General features: G+C 35.8%; 3 protein-coding genes across 6 annotated transcripts; 2 read left to right on the top strand and 1 right to left on the bottom strand.

Moving 5' to 3' along the window:
• Nucleotides 1-5,056: 5,056 nt before the first annotated feature.
• Nucleotides 5,057-12,332, top strand: LOC104236562 (DNA polymerase lambda). Of its 4 annotated transcripts, none has more exons than XM_009790504.2 (14): nucleotides 5,057-5,218; nucleotides 5,326-5,463; nucleotides 6,828-7,136; nucleotides 7,282-7,375; nucleotides 7,487-7,617; nucleotides 7,862-7,924; nucleotides 8,108-8,287; nucleotides 8,366-8,419; nucleotides 8,901-8,989; nucleotides 9,881-9,971; nucleotides 10,820-10,900; nucleotides 11,575-11,642; nucleotides 11,735-11,819; nucleotides 11,923-12,332. In XM_009790504.2, the coding sequence occupies exons 1-14, from the start codon at nucleotides 5,102-5,104 to the stop codon at nucleotides 12,016-12,018; spliced, it is 1,596 nt and encodes a 531-aa protein (XP_009788806.1). In that variant the 5' UTR covers nucleotides 5,057-5,101; the 3' UTR covers nucleotides 12,019-12,332. The 4 variants fall into 4 exon arrangements, with proteins under 4 accessions (XP_009788806.1, XP_009788805.1, XP_070016851.1 ...); XM_009790503.2 differs by having other exon boundaries at nucleotides 6,828-7,160; XM_070160750.1 differs by lacking the exon at nucleotides 11,923-12,332 and having other exon boundaries at nucleotides 6,828-7,160; nucleotides 11,586-11,642.
• Nucleotides 12,333-13,015: 683 nt separating this feature from the next.
• On the top strand, nucleotides 13,016-14,851 carry LOC104236561 (protein PLASTID REDOX INSENSITIVE 2, chloroplastic). Its single transcript, XM_009790502.2, has 3 exons — nucleotides 13,016-13,328; nucleotides 13,410-13,508; nucleotides 14,371-14,851. The coding sequence occupies exons 1-3, from the start codon at nucleotides 13,095-13,097 to the stop codon at nucleotides 14,572-14,574; spliced, it is 537 nt and encodes a 178-aa protein (XP_009788804.1). The 5' UTR covers nucleotides 13,016-13,094; the 3' UTR covers nucleotides 14,575-14,851.
• Nucleotides 14,852-15,242: 391 nt separating this feature from the next.
• LOC104236560 (uncharacterized) lies at nucleotides 15,243-20,162 on the bottom strand. Its single transcript, XM_009790501.2, has 3 exons — nucleotides 19,786-20,162; nucleotides 18,250-18,417; nucleotides 15,243-15,836 (listed from the first exon to the last, which is right to left on the bottom strand). The coding sequence occupies exons 1-3, from the start codon at nucleotides 20,102-20,104 to the stop codon at nucleotides 15,613-15,615; spliced, it is 711 nt and encodes a 236-aa protein (XP_009788803.1). The 5' UTR covers nucleotides 20,105-20,162; the 3' UTR covers nucleotides 15,243-15,612.
• Nucleotides 20,163-24,507: the final 4,345 nt, after the last annotated feature.

Here is a 24,507-nt window from a genome sequence, read left to right as displayed (position 1 = left end):
TATTCCACAGTATGACTGGATCTTTAATAGTGAGATATTCCATTTTCAGGCCCTCATCAAGGTGATGGCGTAGGAATATCATTGCTTTGGCACGGTCTTGGTTTGATGCCTGATTTTTATCCTTGATGGTGTCTGCCAGACCCATCGCATCAAGATGAATTTCAGCATCAAGCACCCAAGACATGTAGCTTTTGCCTGATATATCCAGGGCTACAAATTCAAGTTTAGAAAGATTTGACATTATTTAGGAAAAGAAAGTTCTTACCTCTAATACTTTCAAAGTATTTGCTCGAGATGTCAGAGTCTCGTGCTGATAACGTGTTATAAAATAAAGACTGTAAAGTAAAGACAAGTATAGAGAGAAACTGTTATATTATTCGAATTCAAACTGATGTACATAATGAACTGAAATCTCTTCTATTTATAGAAGAAAGGAAGCTGTTGTGTAAGCTGCTACTATACCAGATATGGATAATCTTCTACTGAGAGCAATGTTTATCCATAACGGAGTACTGAAAGGATAAGCTTATTATACCCGATATGGATAATCTTCTACCGGGGGTAATGTTTATCCATAACTGGGTACTGAAAGGATAAGCTTATTATACCCGGTATGACGGATAAACATTGTTCTCAGTAGAAGATTATCCATATCTGGTATAGTAGCAGCTTACACAACAACTTGCAGTAGCAGCTTATACAACAGCTTGCGTAGCAGCTTACACAGCAGCTTGTAATAGCAGCTTACACAGCAGCTTGTTGTAGCAGCTTACACAGCAGCTTGCGTAGCAGCTTACACAACAGCTTCCCTTCATCTATAAATAGAAGAGATTTCAGTTCATTATGTACATCAGTTTGAATTCATATATCTCATTGTAATTAACCACCAGAAGTGGTATATGTCTATGATCACCAGAAGTGATAATTTAGGCTTTCTATGGTTACAATTGAAGATAAGCTACATAAATATTCTCTATGTTAAATGCACGCCTCGATTTGCTCCTGAAGTAGTAAATATTTTAAAAGAGGTTGAGGCATCACAATTTGATGTGATTAATGCGCATTCAGATAATTATGTTCGATTTCCTGAAGGATGAGAACTTTGGATAATATTAATCCATTCCCTGAAGTGAATGTGACAATATTAATAATCAGGTAAATATGAACACGCTCTTGATGTGAATATATCACAATTCACCTTCAGAAGAGGTAATATAATTAAGAGAATATATACTCAATATTTCGTATTTTAAATTTGCTCCTGAAGAAGTAACACAATTGAAATTGCCTCATGAAGTAGGAAAATATTATGAAGAAGAGTTTTCTTGTGCTTAAACAATTGTTTTACATTGTTTATTTGATTGTGATTTTCTCTCATGATACCAAAAGTGTGTGAGAAATATTTGATAGTACAAAATATATCAACAACTCCTGAAGAGCTAACTGTTTGCCTAAAGGATACATGACACCAGTAGTGCCCGATAAATATTAGATTGTGGATAATAAATGAAGGCTCTCGAAGAGCTTATATACAAATATGTCATTCATATTATATGATTATGGTCAAAACATATGTTGTAGTAAACCTGAAGTTTACTAATACAAATGGCTATCATATTGAGACTACAAATGATTGGAAGATTGATAATCTTCATGTTTCCACAATCATAGGGGGTAAAATAATATGTATGTGAGAAGTTACCCGCCTTATTTTTTAATTTGTACTATATCATGTATCACAGTAAACCAGAAGTTTACTAAAGCAAAAGTTTATGCCATAGTAAACCAGAAGTTTACTAAGAGATAGCACATGACATGATAAACTTGAAGTTTTCATTTGCCATTTTTAAATGAGCTATTTGAGAATTCAGATAAGCATATACTAAAGAACTAGAAGATTCTTCAGGAATTCTCATGTGTTGCTTGTTCTCATAATGAATTGATTATACCAGCTAAAGTTGGGACTAAGACCCCTGATTCTGAAATATATAAAAGGTGAATATGGGCCCGTTCACCTATCATGTGAACCACTTATAGGTGCATATATGAGATGGTTACATGTGTAATTATTGTCAACCTGCAGTTTGGCATTTGGAATTGCTTTTCTCGATTAAGAGCATAATTTTCAGATTATGAAATCAAGACAGTTCATCTTGATAATGCTGGTTTATATCCAAGCTGGTTTAGCATTGAATACCTCCTATTAATGGCTAAACCATTGCTTATGAGAACAAAGCTTCATGTGTTGGTCTAAGATTTTCTAAATTGCATATAGCAGCACTTGTATGCATCAGATCAACAATATATGATAAGTCCTCCCTTCACAATTGGTTTAGGATCAGAAACCAAATATTTTTACTATCTTTTGTTGTGTGGTATATGATTAATTTCTCTACCATAATACACAAAGATATGTTTCCCAAAGATGATTGGGGATATATGTTAGTTTTTCTAACATTTGGGGGATGGAATAAACAGTTGAAAAATATGCTATATGAATCGAATTATCATTAATATGATCCTCACTTAGAAGATAATTCAAGTCGAATGCCAGAAGCATTTGCTGATCCAAAATTAAATATCATATTTCAGCTACAAATGCTCCTATTAAAATTAAAGTCCCTGAAGGATAGAGTTTACTGTACGCATGAAGCGTGGTAGACCAATCGGTTCCAAAGGTAACAATCCTTGAAAAATAGTAGGAGCTAATGATCAAAATGATCATAATGAGGAGAAAATAAGCTCTAGAAGAGCCCACGACATAACATTTCATGAAACTCCCGAAAAAGTTCAGGTACCTGAAAATAAAGAAAGTGATGAGATCTTCACAAGTTATGTCGCTTCGGAACTGACACAAAATGATCGTCGACGATATATTTGATACAATATAGTGCACAATATTATAAAAGATTGTGAGGATCGGACCAGCAGTCCAGACACTTGAAGATGTCATACCATTTAGATACAAGTCTTAACCTACATGACTTATTTAGTTAAATCTATAGGAAAATCCTTGAAGGATTGAAAATGCCCGAAACATATAATTCAAAGTCTTGAGAAATGTACTCGATCAAATTATAAAGATCTTTGTACGTGTGTGGTATAATCGCCTCAGTAAATATTTGCTGATAGAAAGTTACATAAATTATGTTATTTGTCCATGTATTTTTATAAAGAAAATATCATCAAAATTTGTTACACTTGCTGTTTATGTTGGTGACATAAATCTTATTGGAACTCCGGAAGAGCTCCAAGAGGGTCTTAAAAATACTTTTACATGGACAAAGTGTACCCATTAAGTACACCAATGAATATTCAATCACTTGAAGTGAATAAGGATCCGTTCCAACCTCTAGAAGAGGATGAGGAGCTCCTTGGTCCTGAAATACTCTATCTCGGTGTAGATGGTGCACTTATTTATCTTGCTAATGCTAACAAAAGTGGTGCAGATCGTATTGGTAATGCAGATGCAGGTTATTTATCCGATACCCATAAAGCTCGATTTCAAACCGGCAAGCAGGGAGTGCATATGATTGAGTTTGTTTTATGCTAACAAAGATAGTGCAGACCTTGTTGGTTATGCAGATGCAGGTTATTTATCTGATCCCCATAAAGCTCGATCTCAAACCGGCTACGTATTTACATATGGAGGTACTATCATATCATGGCGCTCCACAAAGCAATCTATTGTTGCTACTTCTTCAAATCACGCTGAGATAATAGCTATTCATGAAGCAAGTAGGGAATGCGTATGGTTGAGATCAATAATTCATTTTATTCGAGAAAAATGTGGTTTGGAATGTGAGAAAAGACCCACAATTTTATACGAAGACAATGCTGCATGCATAGCCCAATTGAAGGGAGGATTTATAAAAGGAGATAGAACGAAGCACATTTCACCAAAATTATTCTACACACACGATCTTCAGAAAAGTGGTGACATTGATGTGCAACAAATCCGTTCAAGTGATAATCCAGCAGATTTATTCACTAAATCTTTGCCAACTTCAACTTTTGAGAAGATGGTATACAAGATTGGAATGCGGAGACTCAAATATTTGAAACAAGGTTTTCATCAGGGGGAGTAAAATACGCGATGCACTCTTTTTCCCTTACTAAGGTTTTTTCCCATGGGGTTTTCCTTATAAGGTTTTTAATGAGGCACCTAGCAATGCGTATTACTAAATATGTGTACTCTTTTTCCTTCACTAGGATTTTTTCCCACGTAGTTTTTCCTAGTGAGGTTTTAATGAGACACATTATCTTTTAATGAACATCCAAGGGGGAGTGTTATAAATATATTATATTATGGATGTTCATTTAGTACTCCGTTGTAAATAATCTTCCTGAAGAAGCTTATCCATATGGGACTCCACCGTAAATATGTTTATCCATTTAGTACTCTATTGGAAATAAACTTCCTGAAGAAGCTTATCACTTCGATACCCGGTTATGGATAAGCATTACCCTAGGTAGAAGATTATCCATACAGGGTATAATAAGCTTATTCATTCAGTACTCCGTTATGGATAAACATTGCTCTCAGTAGAAGATTATCCATATCTGGTATAGTAGCAGCTTACACAGCAGTTTGCGTAGCAGCTTACACAACAGCTTGCGTAGCAGCTTACACAACAACTTGTAATAGCAGCTTGTGGTAGCAGCTTACACAGCAGCTTGCGTAGCAGCTTACACAACAACTTCCTTTCTTCTATAAATAAAAGAGATTTCAGTTCATTATGTACATCAGTTTGAATTCGAATAATATATAAGTTTCTCTCTATACTTGTCTTTACTTTACGGTCTTTATTTTATAACATGCTTGGATTTGTCTATGTTTTTCAAGTGAAATTTTACAATGAGATCTTCAATATATATTTCTTAATTGTCTTAAAATAAAAATATCTTATTACAAAATTACATTAAAAATCTGTATTTATAGCTAAAAATACTTTCCCAATTTTATTTTGTTTTATTTATTACTTTTTGTCCTTTTCGACCGTTTTTTATATATACTGGAGCATTCCACTTTCCATTTCTAGCGTCTATCAGAAGACATCAAAACTGAAACCTTTTACTCAAACAAGAACACTGTAATGTAATGGCGCCAAAATCTACGTCGAAGAAGGATAAATCTCCACCGTCAGATCCAGATGGAATGTTTTCGGGTATGGTTGTGTTCTTGATCGAAACCGGAGTCCAATCCAGGCGGTTACAGGTTTCAACCGCATAAACTCTTAACCCCTTCTCCTCTTCTAATTTTCCTTTTTTTTTTAAAAAAAAAAACTTTCAATATTTTGAGTTTGTTTTCTTTTGGGGGTGTAGATATGGAAGCAGAAATTGGTGCAAATGGGGGCTAAAATAGAGGAACGTTTTTCCAAAAATGTTACTCATGTTTTTGCAATTGATGCGAATTCGCTTCTTCAGAAAGTTGATCGAGAACGTCTTACCCGCTCTAAAGCTGTGAGCTTTATTAACTCTTCTGCTCTTTACACTCTTTGGTTGCGTTTTTTAGCTTGCTGCAAATTGAGACTCTTTTTTTTAATTGTTTTGATTTATAGTTAAAAGGGTCTTAGTCAAGTTGGTAATCTTTACACCAGGACTGGTGTCCAACTGGAGTTTTTAGTTTGTTTAGAGCACTATCAAATTAAGAATATTTGTACCTTTATTGAGTATAAATAGAATTGATATTTTTTATGGCGGTGTGCTCGAGCTAGCTTGTGCAGACCTCGACTATTCCACCAGGCATGAGGAATAGAACATAAGCGACATTTGAGGTTTCATATAGCCATTCAAACTAGTCCGGGATTGATAAGTGGTGACAGCAGTTGTTGTTGTTATTGCAGTTAAATTTATCTTAGTAATTGTCGTAAAAAGATATTGAGGATTCATATGACCACACACAATTGGCTTGGGATTGAGCTGTACAAGTAGTAGTAGTTGTTGTTGTTATAGTTAAGTCTTAGTATTTCTTCCTTATGAATTTCATGTGCCGTGTTAGAACTTTGAAATCATTGGCTTGGGATTGAGCTGTACAAGTAGCAGTAGAAGTTGTTATAGTTAAGTCTCAGTATTTCTTCCTTATCACTTTTATGTGCCGTGTTAGAACTTTCAAATCATTGGCTTGCCACAATGGTTAAGAGGAATTGTTAGGTCAGATACTATTGAGGTATTTCTCTTTAAAAAAGAAAAATCATTGGTGTAGATTGTCTTCTGAGATTGAATTGAACAGTGTTTACTATGCTGCTGACTTTAGCTTTTGCACTCTTGATCTTTATAAGGTTGAGACATTTTAGAATTTCTGGTGATAGCTTGTGTAAATTCACATTTTGCTAATAACAAGTCCAAATTTAATCTTTTTGGATATACCTTCCTCTGTTGGTCTATGGGATTTTAGTCTTATCGTTATTCTTGACTCATTGATTAATTTCTTGGATTCTTCAAATTTTATTGTTTTTCACATATAGGGTTTTTGTTTGTAAAGATTTGTGATCTTTCTTGCTGTTGTCATTCTTATCCTGCTGTGTTAAAGTATTAATCTTTTTGATAAGCTGCTTTATAGTAATACACGTGGTTATTTCAGAGACACTTGAGGATTCTGAAGTTTCTCTATATTACTGCTCACCTTTCAGGAGTGGCTTATAATTTAATCAAAAATCTTCAAATTTCTGAAACCCCTTTATATTCTATGGGCTTTGGTACCTGAACATGTTGTTTTAGACAAAATGACTGAATTGTTTGATTTTCAATATGATGCCTTTCAAATGATTGTTACAACATTTGCTTTTTTCCTAACTATCTTGGTTATGTTTTTCGGATTTCCGTAGAAACTTCTCGCATATCAGTGGCTAGAGGACAGCTTGACAAAAGGAGAGAAAGAATTTGAGGATCTGTATGTCTTGTCCCTGCAATCAGGAGGAGGAGGCTCCCTTAGTCCTAAAGCTGATAATGGAAGTCATCCTAATAGCAGTGAAATTACACCAAAGAAAGGTCGAAGTTCTGCTGAAGATGCCAAGAATGCAAGCCCAAGACACATGATTGACGCTAAAGACCTTGCTGTAGTTGATTCACGAGATACTAAAAGTGCCTCTTCACTCGCATCACGTTCTTCAAGCCCAGAAGTGGCAAGTCCTGAGGTCATTGATTCTCATAATAAGCCTGTTAAGTCCGGCATCAAATTGCCCTTGCTGAATATGTTTTTCTGAGCCAGAGATATATGTGTTCCCATGTGGTGGATTCTCACTGTGATTCATCTATATTTCTATACCATTTGTTGACCAGGTTGGAACATCAGACTCATCTTCACTTTATAAGCCTCCGGATTTAAACCGAAATATCACTCAGATATTTGGGAAGCTCATCAACATATATAGAGGTAGGATATCTTCTAGTATGATCTATTTCTGTAGCTTCTCTCTTGTAAATGCCTTGGAGTTAGAAGTTTGAGCTTTCAAAGTATGATACGATGACTGATAGTTGATTTTAGCACTGGGTGATGACCGGAGATCATTCAGCTATTATAAAGCTATACCAGTTATTGAGAAATTGCCATTCAAAATTGAGAGTGCAAACCAGGTTAAGCACCTACCTGCTATTGGAAAGTCGATGCAAGACCATGTAAGTGAACGCCTTTATTTAAAGCTTTACTGGAAAGATACTTATTTCACACCATTTCAAGTTGCTGTTTACGTGAATGAGGTTACCAAGTTATTGGGCCCTTGTTGGTAAATGAGATTGATATAACAAGCAGAACCAGTTATCCATTAAATCATCACTTTCTTGGTTTTTAATCTCCGGATCATGAATACCTTTGCCTCCCGTTAAAGCTACAGGATAAGAGGATAGTGTTCTTTGACTGCAGATTCAGGAGATAGTCACCACAGGGAAGCTGTCTAAATTGGAACATTTTGAGAAGGATGAAAAGGTGCTGTTATGAGGATCTGTTGTGACAAAACCTCTCTTCTCCTGATCCTTAGTATATTTCCTTTAAAGTACAAATTTACATCAACATTTCCATGACCTCTGTTAATCAAAATGTCTCGAGTAACCTGAACTAAGCAAGCTGAAAAATGGATGCCCTTCTTCTAACATTATCATGATTTTACAGGTAAAAACAATTAGCTTATTTGGAGAGGTTTGGGGTATTGGTCCAGCCACTGCTCTAAAACTTTATGAGAAAGGACACCGAACTCTTGATGACCTTAGAAATGAGGATTCGCTGACTCATTCTCAAAGGTTGGGGTTGAAATATTTTGATGACATTCAATCCAGGATTCCACGGCATGAGGTAGCATATTATTCTTTGCAGTTTTCTCAATCATGACTGCTTACTGGTTCTTCTAAAAAGTGATGACTGATTATGTAGGTTGAAGAGATGGAGCGTCTACTACAGAAAATTGGAGAGGAAATTTTGCCCAGTGTAAGGCTTTTGTCCAATTACTTGTTAAATGTTACCTTCATGTAAATTGGCGGCGTTTCGCCTGCTCCTTGATGATGTACTGTTAATGTACCAATTGCTGGAAATTGCTCATTCCAGTCTTTAAGTGCAAAGAAATGCTTATAAGCTTGAAGGTATTTGAGAATTAGTGGAATGGAGGGCCTCAGACATGGTCCCATTTGCAAAAGGATTGTTGATGCTGGTCAAACTAATAAGCATGAAGACCAAGATTATTAAGAAAAACTAATTGGGTCAAAAGCTATTGTGAATTGTCTTTTACTTGCCAAGTTTACGCCTATTGTTCAAGCTAGACACTTTGTTTACCTATTCCTTTAAAGTCCAAGCACCAGAGCAAGAACACACAACATCCTTTTTTTTTTTTTTTTTTGATAAGTAATGTAGTTTCATTGTAAAACTGCAAAAAAGTAAATGCAGCCTTTACACAGTGAATCCTTTGCTTCAGGTGATTGTTGTGTGTGGAGGATCATATAGACGTGGAAAGTCTTCTTGTGGTGATATGGACGTTGTTATTACTCATGCTGATGGTAAGAGGTAAGGTTCACTCGTGATTAATCTCGTAGAACGCCTTCCATTTTCGTTGACTGAGTTCTAATGTGCTGGTTTTACTTCTTGTTTAGGTATACATATCCCAATATAAGGCTTATCTATCGCATAGATTTCCTTTATATAGTTAACTTTTCTCTATGAAATCCAAAGGTAGTTTGACGAATTATTCTATTGGAAGCAAGAAACTGCTTTTGGATTGATTCCTTTCCTCATAAATTAAAGAGAAGGCCTGAAACTTCGTACTCATAATGAAACAACAACAACAACAACAACAATAACAAAGCCAGCTTAATCTCATACATGGGGTTTGGGGAGGGTAGTGTGTACGCACCCTTACCCTTACCCTATAAAGGCAGAGAGGCTACCTTACAAAGGTAGAGAGGCTGTTTCCGATAGACCCTCGGCGTGCTCATAATGAAAATGAAATAAATTTCTGTGTGATCCCGTAGTTTTGAAAAGCATATTTTTTGGGGTTTGCTGGTGCGCTTGAATGTTTATGCCTTTCGGTATTTAAATGCTGACACGCTGCAACTTTTTTACCTGCCGTACGTGGGATTTCATTTGATCAAAAACCAGAATCCAGTCCATGTTTCTTTTCACAATTATTCCATTTAAACCTTGCTTTGATATATGATTTAGAGTTTTTCCAGTGCTTGATGCTCTTTTCCACTTTCTCGTTTTTCAAATTTTCTCCATTTATCTTCCGCTTGTAGCCCCACAACCCACCATGTTGCTTGTTTCTGCTTGGCCTGCTTGTGGATTCCCACTGTAAATATTTGTGCTTAGATCCTACAATTTTGTTATAAATCTTATTCTCATGACAACTTCATTTCAGATATGTACTTGAAATGTGATTACTTCGCTTCATTCTTTCAGTCATATAGGCTTTCTTCCTAAGTTTGTAAAACGTCTAAAAGACATGAAGTTTTTGAGAGAAGATCTGGTCTTCAGTGTTCATAGCACAGAGGTAATTACTTATTTTCAGTTTTCAACTTGTCATCTTCATGCTTTCTTACTAGTCACGTTTTTTGCAACCTTTCATTTTGAGCTTGTATGTTTTTTTAAATTGGAGCTTTTAAACTTCCAATATCCCTTTTGGTCTTACTCCCTTTTATTAAAGTTTAAGCGTCTATTTAGGTGCACTCGGGCAGTCTATTTTGTTCTTTTTGCATGGAAGAGTAGACAATATTAACTCCACTTATATGGGTGACCTCGTTAATCCAAATCTTCAGTCATATATCTTGTCAATCCAAAGTTTGGTGCCATGTTTCGTCTTTTGTGCCTTTCTTTTGTCATAGTGGGGACAATTGCGAATTTCAGTAGTCTCAAGCTAAGTGTAGTCCAACTTTTTAGATCTTATTATTATTATCCAGTATGTAGCTGTTGCTAGGGAATTTGACACAGAATGTATGTGATATCACTCATTTGCTTTGTTCTTTCGACACACACTATATAAAGTACGTTCTCTGCTCAAAGAATTTTGTGGGTTCATAGCTATAGTTTTCATGGAGTTCTTTATGAAACTGAAATTAATAGTTTAATACAGTAATAGATAGGGGTCTTTACACAAATAACCGACTGAATTCACTATTTACTTTTCCTAGTCGGTATACATAGATTAAATAATGATTATACATGGTCATACACATTAATACATGAATTACGCATAAAGTATACATTCGCCGGCTATTTTTAGTTTAAGCTGTTGGATGGGCGGCTATTTAGGTTAATTCTTCTAATTGATATAATTCTATCTTCTTTAAATTTTCTTCTTGTCCAAGTGCCAAACTAAAGTAATGTTTCATCTGATGGCAGGGTACAGATTCAGGAGTCGACACATATTTTGGGATTTGCACCTATCCTGGCCGAGAATTGCGACATCGCATTGACTTTAAGGTATACTGATGAGATGTCATTTGTTTGGTCAAGCAATGATCTTCATTCGTCAGATATTTTTGGTTGCGTACAGATTAAGTGGTAATTTAATTGATGACTAATATGATGAGTATCCTCGTTCCACTATATATTTGGGCAAAATATAAATTTGGCATGTTGGCTGAAGCTAATTACATTCGCTAGCCAAAAAGTGTATAAATATGTATATAGTACACAAATATACAAACAATATACATGTTGTCGGCGATTATTTTTGGGAGCGGCTAAAATTACACATTTCTCAATATTTTTGGTGCTTTAAAGATGTAGTGGTCAATTTTATTGATGACAAGTATGTGGAGTGTATATCCTCCTCCCAGAACTCGTTTGCAATTATTTTACCAAAAACACTGCCAAATAGAAATCTTTATGATATATGAGATGCAGAGTATCACCGGTCTTCGTTCTCATGAATAAACTGAAAAGTAATCAGGAAAGAGTAGCTTGGTTTGAGAATAGCTTTTGTCTCATATTGGTTTGAGTCCTATTAAGTATTAACTGTTGACAATTTTTGGCATACGTCAAGTGCACGATCTGGATCTACTTTTGTTCATTCGATGCTGTTGGAAATAATATGCATGAGACATGAGTAATTCTTATATGTAAAAGTTGCAGCCTCTCACTTCTGTTGTTAGGTGTATCCAAGGGATATATATGCATTTGGACTGATAGCATGGACTGGTAATGACGTCTTGAATAGGAGGTATGCCCCCTTTTACTCACTACCAAGCGATACCAGGGAGTCTATTTGGATGGTTCTCTATAATATAATTCATCGTCCAATTTCTTTTACAGGCTTAGATTATTAGCAGAGTCCAAGGGCTTCCATTTAGATGATACAGGGCTATTTCCAGCTACTCATGGAGCCGGTGGGAAACGGGTATATAATTTTCTTGGTTGCTGCAATCATAAGTTCCACTTTGTTCCTATTTTTCTTTTTTCTTCATTCTTCATGTTGGTGTGACTCGACGTCTAATGCACAGACTAAAGGTAGTGCAAGCTTGAAGTTTGATACAGAGAAGCAAGTCTTTGATTTCCTTGGATTTCCTTGGCTCGAACCGAATGAAAGGAACTTGTGAGACCTGCAACGCGAACTTGATCTTCCTGCTACGCCAGTTTTGCTAGCTTTTGGTGATCAACACTGGATACCAAAACTCCAAGGGAGATAAAAGTTGATCAAGCTGAGTTTTGACTTCCATGTCTGAATTGTATGGAACAAAATGTGTGAGATGTAAAGGGTTATGTATCTAGGTGGATCATAGAGCATGTATATATGTAAAGTCTTGTAGAATAGGTAAATCTTTTCAGCCATGGAGCAAAAGCACCTTCCTTTTCTAACCCATGATCACTACTTGAAAGAGCAAAATGCACTGAGGGAATGTTCTTTTTTTCTCTTCTGTTTGTCATCTCCTTTGATAATTTTAACGTATCTTATTTAATCAAGGTCCAACTCTAAAATCCTTTATGGAGAAAATAATCCCGTTAGGAAAGCAAAGAACTGAAGAAAGCACAAAAGAAGAAAAGGAAAGAGAACTCCTAAAACAAAAATAAATATATATAAAAAATAATAGTAGTGCGGAGTACCTAATATTTATATAAAGTTTCCTATTTTTTTTTATTTTTTTATTTTGGTTCCTATGTTTCTTTTTGGTTCATTTGCTTTAAAAAATATAAGGAATATGTTCAAGGGAAAAATTACTAGGAACAGAGATAAAAATATCAAAAACAAAAAAGCTAAAACCCAAGTTTAAATTAAGTTTTATCTCTTCACGGTATTTAAAAAAATGTTCAATGTAATGTGAGCTGAGGGATTACAATTGACAACTGCCTACTCAATACTCCTTATTGTAAATTAGCAACTTATACACAATTTTAAACAGGAGTTCACCGTTATATGACATGTACTATATAAACCTTTTTAAATATCTCGATTTTGTCTAAATATTTCTTTCCAGCATTAGTGGATAAGTAAAGATTTTAAACTCTCTCGACTGTTGTTATTTGACAAGATATTTTAGCATAAAAATACTGGAAGTATATATATATATATATATATATATATATATATATATATATATATATATATAGTATATTATATATTAGATAAGAGAAAAGGGAATTGTCTTTACACACGGTGCGGCTGCAGAGAAGTAAGATGGCTTCGGCTATACCAGTTGTCTCCTCATCCATTCTCATTTCTTCTTCTTCGCCCTCAGTTTATCTTCCATTTTCAACAAGTTCAGTCAGTTGGGTTTCAGCTTCTTCCTCATACACCTCTATTTCCACTTGGGTTTCTTCCAATACCTTAAAATACAGCAAAAGTAGAAACCTCATTTGCAGAGCTGCTGAATACAAATTCCCCGACCCCATTCCTGAGTTTGCTGATTCTGTGAGTTTTCTTCTTCTTCTTCTTCTTTTTATTTACTTATTTATTCATTTGTCTGGATTTTTTATTTGTGGGGGGTTTTAGGAAACGGAGAAGTTCAGGGATCATTTACTGAAGAAACTACCTAAGAAGAAAGATGTCTACGGAGATTCAATTGATGAAATTGTGGGAATCTGCACCGAGGTACTTTCCCTATTTCTTCACCATCCTCTTTTCTTTTATTTTTAGAACAAAAAAACCCGTCCTCATTGCATATATGCTTTGTAATGGTGTACCAAGATTTTTGCTTTGTGGCCACAGAAGTTTAGATGACATAATCCAGTGAGACATAATTTATTAATCAACTAGGCCTCGGTTTAAGTTAAGATAACTATGCCTTTTGAAGCTAACTTAAATTCCAAACCAGTGCATATCATTGTTGCTGTTAGATGATTAACATATCAAGTATAACAGCAATAGGTATTAGCGGCGTTATGCTTCAAACAGATGGACTGTAACTGATGCAAAGTATTTCATATATTGCTTGTGTCCATGAAATAAAACTAGTACCCTGGAGTCCAAAGGGTGACTCCTGATAGACATTATTTGCAATAATGGTGTAGGTATATACCCTCTTCAGCTATTTCATATCCTATTTTATTGTTCGTAATTGGACCTGCATAGAGCCGAAAGAGTACATATAATTCATACAGCCAACTTCAGCTAATCTGGATAGAGATGTAGAAGCCAACTTCAACTAACGTGGGATAGAGATGTAGTTGATACATTGTTTGAACATTATCCCCTACTTTTTTGGACCCTGGAATTAAATCTTCCTTTGAGAACAATAGCCGAAGTAGTGAACCACAATGTGGCACAAGATTTCCCATTTTCACTGATAGTTGGTATAATCTTGTATGCAGCTTTTTCTCCTAAATAACCTTGACCAAGATGCTTTTGCTTGTTGCAACTTTTCAAGTTCGTGTTGTTTGTTTCTTGCTTGAAACTATTGCAAGATCTGGAAAGTGTGTTGAAATACGTTTGCTCAAATGATACTTTGAAACAGATTCTCAACGATTTCTTGCATGCCGAGTATGGTGGTCCAGGAACACTCATGGTCGTTCCATTCATTGATATGGCAGATACTATAAACGAGAGAGGTTTACCAGGAGGACCGCAGGCTGCACGTGCTGCAGTCAAATGGGCTCAAACTCACGTAGACAATGATTGGAAGGAATGGAATAGTGGCAAGAGTGGCAAGAGCAGATAAATCAACAATCGAGATTGGGAGCTATTAGTTTTGATGCACGCTGTAGTCACCATATCTATTTGTAGTTCTGACATGGTGGGAGAGTGAACTTATTTACCCTTGATTGCAATAGTCCATGATAGAGAATAGGATTTAGAAGTTTAGGATCTTATAAATGAATCAAGTTTTCTCTTTCTCATTATTTGAGGTTGGTTCAGGTGTTAAATGCTATCTACTATGTGCATGCTCTGTGAGTGTCATGTTATGATGTACAATGTTAAAACTCCATTCATTGCTACTCTTCAGATGCTCAACATCCAAACATTAGCTGTTATACTAAGAGGAGATTACTCAGTTTTCAAGGAGCCCTACTTGACACAAAGCTGACATACAACAGGAATAGTTACTCCCATATTATCTGGAACCTATTATCAGCCTGGATATTTAACTTAGAGTGGTGCAACAGAAAAAGCCAACTCCGCCATTATTTATAAGGAATCTCCTCCAACCGCATGTGGATGAGAAGTTTAACGAGCAGAATGTGATTACTATCGAACTTGCGTGCTGACATAAAAGGTACTCAATGGCTGAGCAAAGAAATGCTTCTTTGGTGCAGAAGAATGACAATACAAATAAATGACATAAGATGAAATAAACGAAAAGGTCAACACTCTGCACTGCAAAAGATATTACTGTCAAACTTGGTTAAGCGCTTGAAAACCACAAGGTTCAATGTACAAACGAACACGGGTACTAAGCCAACGTACCAAAGTATCTATTATGAAGAAAACTTGCGGAACTAACTCGACAGTCGATTTTCTTTATCTCAAACGTGGTGTATTTTCACCAATGACAAAATGACAGCTGTTAGCTTTTTCATTCTTATCAAAATGAAAGCATTCCCAATGCTCCACACTCATGCATATATCTAGCGTATTAAGATGTACACTATGGATGAACTACGTATTTACAACTCCAATATTTGGGCAGGCCAAAAGAATGTCAATTGAAACTTCCTTATGACAAGACGACCACTCTCCGACCCATTGAAGCAGCACTTCACAAAACTGATCGGCTACGTTCCAGCAACTCTTCCCTATCAATGAAGCGGTAAAGCAAGTATTGATCCCAGAGGACTAAACAGTCATCACCCTTCCCGAACCAGTTATACCGCTTCTTGGCAACATGATCGTAAACAGCATCCCTTAAAGGAGTAGGTATAATCATGAGGGTGCTCAGTGCAGAGTAAGGTAATGGCAGGTGAGCTAGAACCCTCAGTGCAGCTGCAGCAAAAATCGGATACATTAGACTGGTGATCTCCACAGCTTCATCACAGAAATTTTGGAAATATAGGCTAATGAATAAACCGGACCATTCTAACTATAGTCAAACACCAAAGCAACATATTTCTTGATTGTGCAAGAATAGAGAGGATCTGCAGAAAAGCTGCTACGCAGACTGGATTTTCACATACAGAAAGCAAGCAGCCTACGAGGCTCAGTATTCCACTTTCAATGGACCAAGGTTACTTTTTCATTGTGGAGCATCAAATAGATTAAATATAAGATAAGACGCCAATCTAGCCGATAGTTAAATCCCTTGAGATTTGATTAGTATAAGTTCAAAGTGTTTTTCACTCAATTTATGATTGCTAAAACGGAGAAGGGCCAAATATATCCCTCTACTTTCATAAATTGTTTAATTATATCCTCCGTTATACTATCCGTCTCTTAAAGCCCCTACCGTTATACTTTGGGCCCAGATATATCCTTATTTTGGATGGAATGACAAGTGTCACTACCAGATTAAATTGACCCGTCCTTTAAAAAATCCACTTTTAAAAAAATCCACTACCCGACCCAAAAGTCCACCCCACTGCTCTTCTCTCTCCTCTTTTCCTCCTTCTCCCTTGCGTGACCATGGCTGGAATCTCCATAGTGACTGTCGAAACAGAATAAGATTTTCCAGCATATCTTAGATTTTATGTACTAAGAACTTGTGTCTTCTAAAGCAGATAGAATATCAGAAGGAAGTCATACATTTTCTTGCCTCTGAAATTGTTTCTTGATATATATCATATAAAGGATCGTGTGAAAGCATAATAAATTTGAAACATCTTCATGTTTCTTGAATTTTACTGGTGGTCCATTTCCCAATAGTTTGGTTGAATCATAAGAATAGGATGATCACTTTTGAATCAGTTTGTTTAAAAGGATTTCACTTGATAACCTCACCCAAGTTCTGAAAGTTAGAGATCTGAAAGTTTCGAGTACATTGCTTGTCGGAAAAATTTATTTTTGGTTAGATTCACCAAAATCTGGAATCAAAATTTTCAGATCTCCAACCTCTTGTATGTATTTTTCCAGATCTGTATGTAAATGTGTTTGTAGGTATAGAGAAAGGGAAAGAGAAGGTGCGAGGTGACAACTTTGAAGGTTCTCCATGGTTTCCGACAAGTTCGCCGGTGGATATTCCGGCCATGGTTACAACAGTGAGGTGACGGAGAAAGACAGGAGGAAAAGAGGAGAGAGAAGAGCAGTGGGGTGGACTTTTGGGTCGGATAGTGAATTTTTTTAAAAGTGTATCCGGTTAAAAGAAAAAGGACGGGTCAATTTAATCTGGTAGTGACACGTGTCATTCCGTCCAAAATAAGGACATATCTGATCCAAAGTAGAACGGTAGGGGCTTTAAGAGGCGGATAGTATAACGGAGTATATAATTAAACAATTTATGAAAGTAGAGGGATATATTTGGCCCTTTTCCGTTGCTAAAATACCCAACAAGTTACTCCACGATATTCTGCTGTGGAAAAAAATAACTACTGAATAAAATTGTACAATGCATAATGTTAAACACCCCCAATCCCCCCCCCCCCCCAAAAAAAAAAAAAAAAAAAAAACTTTCTCACTTCCCTGATCAACTGTTTTTACCTAACAAAAAACCATCTAAATCAGACGTGGATTCATATTCCAAGATATCAAATCACTAGCTATCAATTCTAACACATTTAAGTCTTCTATTATGAGAAAAGGAATGTATGCAGCAGGAGCATGGAAAGGATAACAACTAATGATTCTCAACTTCACGCCACTATCAAAATCATGACAAAAATCAAATCCGTGTTCCCCATGACTAGAACCATATTGATTTCACAAAATACCAGTTCAAATGACCCAAAATGATCTAAATCTTTCTTTTTTGTAGTTGTTGTTGCACTTTGAAACAAAAGGTAGAATGATATATAGAAATTTTGATCATATCAGCAGAAGCAGGACAGCAGCCACTCCCTAATACATGGAGGGGTAAAGTTGGTCAAAGGACTGACACTAGGAGCTAGCACATCTCTTTATGCTAGCAATGAGCTCAAGCACAACATCCTATCAATATCCACATTACCAGAATTTTAAGGCTTATGTACAGCAAACTACATAACATAATTTTATCATAACTATTGCCCATAGTATATTCGCCAACAACTTCTTGTGCTCAGTAAGAATGATTACATAGCTCATGAAAGGACAACTCGAGCAGTCAGATGCACTTCATCTAGAGTTTGCCAGACACTCGTGGAAAACGTCAGATGCGACTTGGACATAAAATAATAAAGAATTAAAAGTATATAATGGCAATATTTGTGAAACCACAATGAATAGAGAGACAAGCTGATACAGTAATGTAGGGGGTAATGGTTCTAACCAGTGGAACCTTGATGGTATAAACCTGGGCCTTCAACGAACAAGAAGCGACGAAGAACATCATCACGATCAACACCAGACACACTCATGTAAGGTTCAGCAGCCTTTGACTGCAAGCAACAGAACTTGATTTTCCTATCTCTGTCAGCTTTAATCACCCATTTCACACCTACATATAAAATGCCATGAAGCTCATATTAACTGAGACAGATTATTATGCATGCACCCCTCCTTTCCCATGTCTATGCCAAATGCAGTTTAGACCTACAGGATAGCCATTTCTGCATATCCAATGAGATAATCAATCTACTATGCCACAACCCCTAATTAGTTGAGGCAATAAGATATTGCTGAAAAGTTCAATAGAAACTAGCTATCTATTTGCTAATATGTACAAGTAAGCTTCGCCAAAAGAGACTCGTCACTTCCCAAATGCTTGCCAACACACGCCTCTAGGAAATTAAGCAAGCTACCTTCACTTGCATTCTCGAAATAATAGCTTCCACCACCTTTCTGACTACTTAAATTTATGTGAAAGATCGTGAAAACTCTTCAAATCATAATTAGTTTGATTGGACCTGTCATAAGCATAGTGGTTCCGTCAAAGCAGTCATTAATGCCTCAGGAGCCTCGGTCAGTGGAATACAGCTCAACATTAAAATTCTCACAGCTCAAACAATGCATGCTACTGAAAAGCACAAGATTCTTGGCAATCTGATTTCACTGCCAACATCATAGTCATAACGACCACAAAGAAATGCAGAAAACTGATAACACTAAACATAAAGCTAACACTATGTTTTGCTCATAACGAAGGAAGTCACCTACTAGGATACTATTTGCCTTAACTACCCTGCTGTACAACTCGTGCATACATCACATAGGATACACTCGATCACAAATAGCACATAGAATCCACAATACAACAACTTGAGCTTGTAATTGAGCCCCAGATGTTTTCTCCTCTCGATGATTGAATGTTAACCATTTCAAGTAAACAAACAGCATTCCCTCTGTTAAGCAAATCCAAATGTCAAGTCGTCAAGCTAAAAATAGTTCAGAAGTCACACATACAGCTAGACACTATATATTTACATGTAAAATTGAAAATTTCACTTTCAAAACTACAGGATGATTGCAAATGTAACTAAAAACACAAAACAGTAGCAACAAACGCAATACTGTACTCATTTACAGCTTCCTAAGACACAATTGAAAAAATCAAAGCAATAAGCAAAGCACAAATGCAATATATAGCTACAAGCACCAATACACACGCACACACACTCTCGCCTCTACTCATTTACAGCTTTGAGGCACAATTGTAGTAAGAAACCAAAGCAATAAGCAAAAGCACAATGCAATGTATAGCTAAATGCACAAATACGCGGGCACACACACACACACTGTACTCATTTATAGCTTCGGAGACCAGTTAAAGTAAGAAATCAAAGAAATAAACAAAGCACAACGCAATAGATATAGCTAAAAGCACGAATACACACACACACACAGAGTAGGAAGATGAGAATATTACAGTTGTGAGAAAGATGACAAACACCGTCATAGACAACGACGCCAGGCTGAAGTAGATTCTGATCAGTCTTCGGTTTGGAAGCTAAGCGAGCTAATTCATCGCCGAGGAAAAAATCTTCGTTAAAGTCAGCAGCAGCAGCAGCAGCTGAAGCGGAATCCGAAGAAACACCAGCAGCATTCAACGGAGAAGAAGAAGTTGAAAACGACGACGTCCAGAGGGAAGAAAAACACCGGCGGTGAGTCAACGGCGAGGAGGAATTCACATTTCCGGTCGTCGTTAGTAACCGTAAACCTCTCTTCAGCATCAACAGCTTCATCATCACGCTTCCTGTGTGTTTCGTGTGGATGAAGTTTCAGTTTTTCGTGAGCTCCAAGTCGGTGCTCTCTCTTTTAGTATATATACAGGAAATGGAAAGGAAAGAGTGCGGGACGCTGTGTTTGCATACGTGGCAAACATCGAGTGTTCTTCAAAGAACTTATCCAACGGTGGAGATTTAGTTCTATCTATATCTGTACATTTATTTCCAAATTCCTAGAGATTTGGAGATTCATTATTGCATTCTTTATAACTTTTAAGTACTCTTTTTAGCGGTAATATTAAAATTTCTATTTTAACTTCACTCAGGATAATATTATAAATACATGCCAATAATTTTCTTGTTTTTAAATATTTAAGTGTAAAAGAAATAGATATATATTTCAAAATATACATTCTTATAAAAAATTCCTTAAATTTTGAAGAGAAATTTTCATAAAACACTATCTTTTAGTAATAATTAGCCATCTATAGATATCATTTGCTATATTACGGATTATAGATACCTTTTATGTGATTATTGTTAGAAAATAATAATCAAAATTGGCTTTGAGGCGTGAAAATCGACTGTCCTTAAAGAGTTATCGTCTGTATACTAATTTAGGGAAAATACAAAACGATTCTCTTCAAGATACAACAAAGCCTGCAATAACACTTGTGATTTTCTATACACTTCGTTGGAATTTCTTGTGTATTTATAGGCAACCATCAGACCCTTTCAGAAAAGATGTCTTGTTTCACAAACAGACACGACTATTTATTCGAATTTTGAATTTAAAATTCAAATAAATTTGATTTTTCTGTTAAAAATAATTAACTCTAGGATCTCGTGCATGTTGAGTCAATCTCGTGCCTGTTGAGTCAGTCTCGTGCCTATTGAGACAATCTCGTGCCTGTTGAGACAATCTCGTGCCTGTTGAGTCAGTCTCGTGCCTGTTATGTGCTGTTTCATAATGATCAGTTCCGAGGCTAACAGGCACGGTACGAGTAAGGTCTGTCCCGGGAGTGTTTCACATGACAGACACAGAACTTCTTTCTTCCGATGTGGGAAGAATCCCACTTCCAACTTGCCAATAACAAACTATCTTACAATCCCCCACTAGTTTGTTATTTCACTTCATAACACTTGTGAATAATTGAAAGTATCTTTTACAGATTTGAACTTTCCTTTAGTGTAAGTATATTAAAGTTTTGACGAAGTTAATGGTATCTTAAGATTTGAACCACAAATCCTTGTGCCAAAACCGAAAATACCACACACACAGCGTTATCTAGTAGCTTAGAAAATCCAGTATTCGCTTTAGCACGTTTACGGCCATGTGCTCATCCTGAATTCATGAATATTTACAAGATCAACCCTTTAAATCTTGCTAGAAGCGGCACCACTTCAATATTCATATAGGTGGAATTAGTTACTATGTCCCTGTTACTCCAGACATTAATAATTCCATTAAGATTAATCAACCTCTTCATGTAACAGTATGCACTTTGGAGTTTGTCTTTATGCCCCTGTTATAACAAGCATTTAACAACTCCTTAACTCCTCATATAACAGTAAGTAGTACAATAGAATTAGGGCTCCTAAAGAGGAGATCAGTGCTTAAACAATACAAGTAACTTGTTATTACCCATTGAACTTATATTGTTAGAGTGTATACTAACTCAAAGTGGGGTTCCTATTCCTTGTATTTAATTTAAGGGTCTCAGCCCCATCCCTCCACAAGTTTGTTGTACTACATCTCTACCTAATGGCTTCGTAAGTGGATCAGCCAAATTCTTATTTGATCTCACATATATTATAGCTATAGCTCCATTTGTAATTAATTCTCTTATATAAGCATGTCTCAAGCTTATATGTCTCGATTTCCCATTATATATTTTATTGTGAGCAACACACATTGTAGTCTCACTATCACAGAATATGGAAATGGCTGGCATAGGTTGTGGCCACAACTTTATATCAAGTAACATATTCCTCAGCCATTCTGCTTCTTTTCCAGCAGCTGCTAATGCAATAAATTCAGATTCCATAGTAGAATGGGAAATACATGTTTGTTTCTTGGATGCCCAACTAATGGCTCCACCGCCTAGAGTAAATATCCATCCTGATGTGGATTTATTATCATTAACACTTGTAATCCAACTTGCATCAGAATATCCCTCTAATACATTAGGAAAACCATTATAGCAAATGCCTAAGTGCTTTGTATATTTTAAATATCCAAGTACTCTACTTATTGCTTTCCAATGATCATTACCTGGATTACTGGTAAACCTTGAAAGTTTACAAACAGCAAATGCAATGTCGGGTCTAGTGCAATGCATTGCATACATCATACTACCTATCGCACTTGCATACTCCAACTGTGCTACTGCTCTTCCAGTATTTGCAGTTAGCTTAACACTAGAATCATAAGGAGTATTATACCCCTTTATTCCTAAATGACTGAATTTAGTAAGGATTTTATCTATATAATGTGCTTGTGACAAAGTCACTTGCTTGTTATCTCTTTTGACCTTGATTCCCAAAATAGTATCAACTTCATTTAAATCCTTCATTTTAAAAACTGAGGTTAGATACTTCTTGGTCTCGGTAATTCCTTGTAGATTCGTACCAAAAATCAGCATGTCATCGACATATAAACAAATTATTACTCCATATTCTTTTGTAAATTTAGAGTAAATGCACTTGTCTGCATTATTATGTACGAATCCGGTTGATAGTATTACACTATCAAATCTTTCATGCCACTGTTTAGGCGCTTGTTTAAGACCATAAAGAGACTTTATCAATTTACAAATTTTCTTCTCGTTTCCCGGAAGAACAAAACCTTCAGGTTGTTGCATATATATTTCTTCACTAAGGTTCCCATTTAAAAAGGTTGTTTTAACATCCATTTGATGTACGTAAAGATCATAGATAGAGGCCAAGGATAAAAGGACTCTAATGGATGTTATTCTTGCAACAGGAGCATATGTATCAAAATAGTCTATGCCTTCCTTTTGAGTGAAACCTTTTGCAACTAATCTTGCTTTGAAGGTTTGGACAGAACCATCTGTATTGTACTTTCTCCTAAAGACCCACTTACAACCTATAGGTTTTGATCCAAGAGGAAGATCAACCAAAACCCAAGTGTTGTTGGATATAATTGAGTCCATTTCATCATTAATGGCCTCTTTCCAAAAGGCAGCGTCTCTAGAAGACATTGCTTCTTGAAACGTCTTTGGGTCTTCTTCAACATTTAATACAATAGGAATTTGATTACAAACGTTTGTCCTATCTCCTTCAACAAGAAATACTATAGATTGTGAAGAAATAAAATCAGAACCAAGATGTTTTTCTTTTCTTATTCTTTGGCTTTTCCTTGGTTCTATCTGCATATCATCACTTCTTTCCTTAGTTTTAATAATTTCAGAAAAGCGACAATTTATTAGCATCGATACGTTTTCCATTTATTTCAGTCATTTCATCAACATTGTCATTTATAAATCTATTTTCAATAAATTCAACATGTATAGATTCTATAATGACATTAGATTCTAGATCTAGCAGTCTATAAGCTTTGGAGTGTTGTGCATATCCTACAAAAACACTTTTAATTCCTCTAGGACCCAATTTTGTTCTTTGATGGTCAGGTACTCTATAATAGGATATACACCCCCACACTTTAAAATAATTTAAATTTGGTTTTCTACCATTCCAAAGCTCATAAGGCGAAATATGCATACTCTTTGAAGGCACTCTATTTAAAATATAACATGCAGTTAGTAGTGCTTCACCCCATAAATTATGTGGCAAATGTGCATTAAGTAACATAGCATTAACCATATCCACCAAAGTTCTATTTTTTCTTTCCGCTAACCCATTTTGTTGAGGAGTATAAGGGGCACTCATTTGATGTATTAGGCCATGCTCTTCACAGAACTTATTAAATTCGTTAGGAAAATATTCTCCGCCTCTATCACTTCGAATAATTTTAATTTTCCTACTCCTTTGATTTTCCACAACAGACTTGTATTCTTTAAACTTTTGAAAAGCTTCGTCCTTAGTTCTAAGTAGGTAAACATATGTAAATCTAGAGAAGTCGTCTATAAAAGTAATAAAATATCTTTTGCCTCCTCTAGTTAATTCTCCATTTAATTCACACAAGTCTGAATGTATTAAATCTAATAGTTCTGTGGATCTTTCAACTTTACGAAATGGTTTCTTTGTCATCTTTGCTTGTATGCAAATTTCACATTTTATATGTTGAGTTTTACATGAGATATAACCATTTTTGGACATATAATTCAAGGAGCCAAAATTTAAATGTCCTAGTCTAGCATGCCATAAACAAGAATCAGACTCAACGATGTAAGCAGAAACATAATTTATTTCATTAATACTCAATTTGAACATGCTGTTAC

The sequence above is a fragment of the Nicotiana sylvestris genome, chromosome 10, assembly GCF_000393655.2.
Source record: "Nicotiana sylvestris chromosome 10, ASM39365v2, whole genome shotgun sequence".
In the NCBI taxonomy this organism is placed as follows: Eukaryota; Viridiplantae; Streptophyta; class Magnoliopsida; order Solanales; family Solanaceae; genus Nicotiana; species Nicotiana sylvestris.
This window is presented reverse-complemented; position numbering and strand designations above follow the sequence as displayed.

Bases quoted from the DNA above. Each gene is read 5' to 3' on its own strand.
- LOC104236561 (XM_009790502.2), top strand. From the start codon at position 13,095: ATGGCTTCGGCTATACCAGTTGTCTCCTCATCCATTCTCATTTCTTCT. The intron at 13,329-13,409 runs GTGAGTTTTCTT...GGGGGGTTTTAG, and splicing joins TTCCTGAGTTTGCTGATTCT to GAAACGGAGAAGTTCAGGGA. The intron at 13,509-14,370 runs GTACTTTCCCTA...ACTTTGAAACAG, and splicing joins TTGTGGGAATCTGCACCGAG to ATTCTCAACGATTTCTTGCA.
- LOC104236560 (XM_009790501.2), bottom strand. From the start codon at position 20,104: ATGATGAAGCTGTTGATGCTGAAGAGAGGTTTACGGTTACTAACGACG. The intron at 18,418-19,785 runs GTAATATTCTCA...TTTTATATGTAG, and splicing joins TTGTCATCTTTCTCACAACT to GTGTGAAATGGGTGATTAAA. The intron at 15,837-18,249 runs GTTAGAACCATT...TTTTTGCTGCAG, and splicing joins ATACCATCAAGGTTCCACTG to CTGCACTGAGGGTTCTAGCT.
- LOC104236562 (XM_009790503.2), top strand. From the start codon at position 5,102: ATGGCGCCAAAATCTACGTCGAAGAAGGATAAATCTCCACCGTCAGAT. The intron at 7,376-7,486 runs GTAGGATATCTT...AGTTGATTTTAG, and splicing joins GCTCATCAACATATATAGAG to CACTGGGTGATGACCGGAGA. The intron at 11,820-11,922 runs GTATATAATTTT...TCTAATGCACAG, and splicing joins ATGGAGCCGGTGGGAAACGG to ACTAAAGGTAGTGCAAGCTT.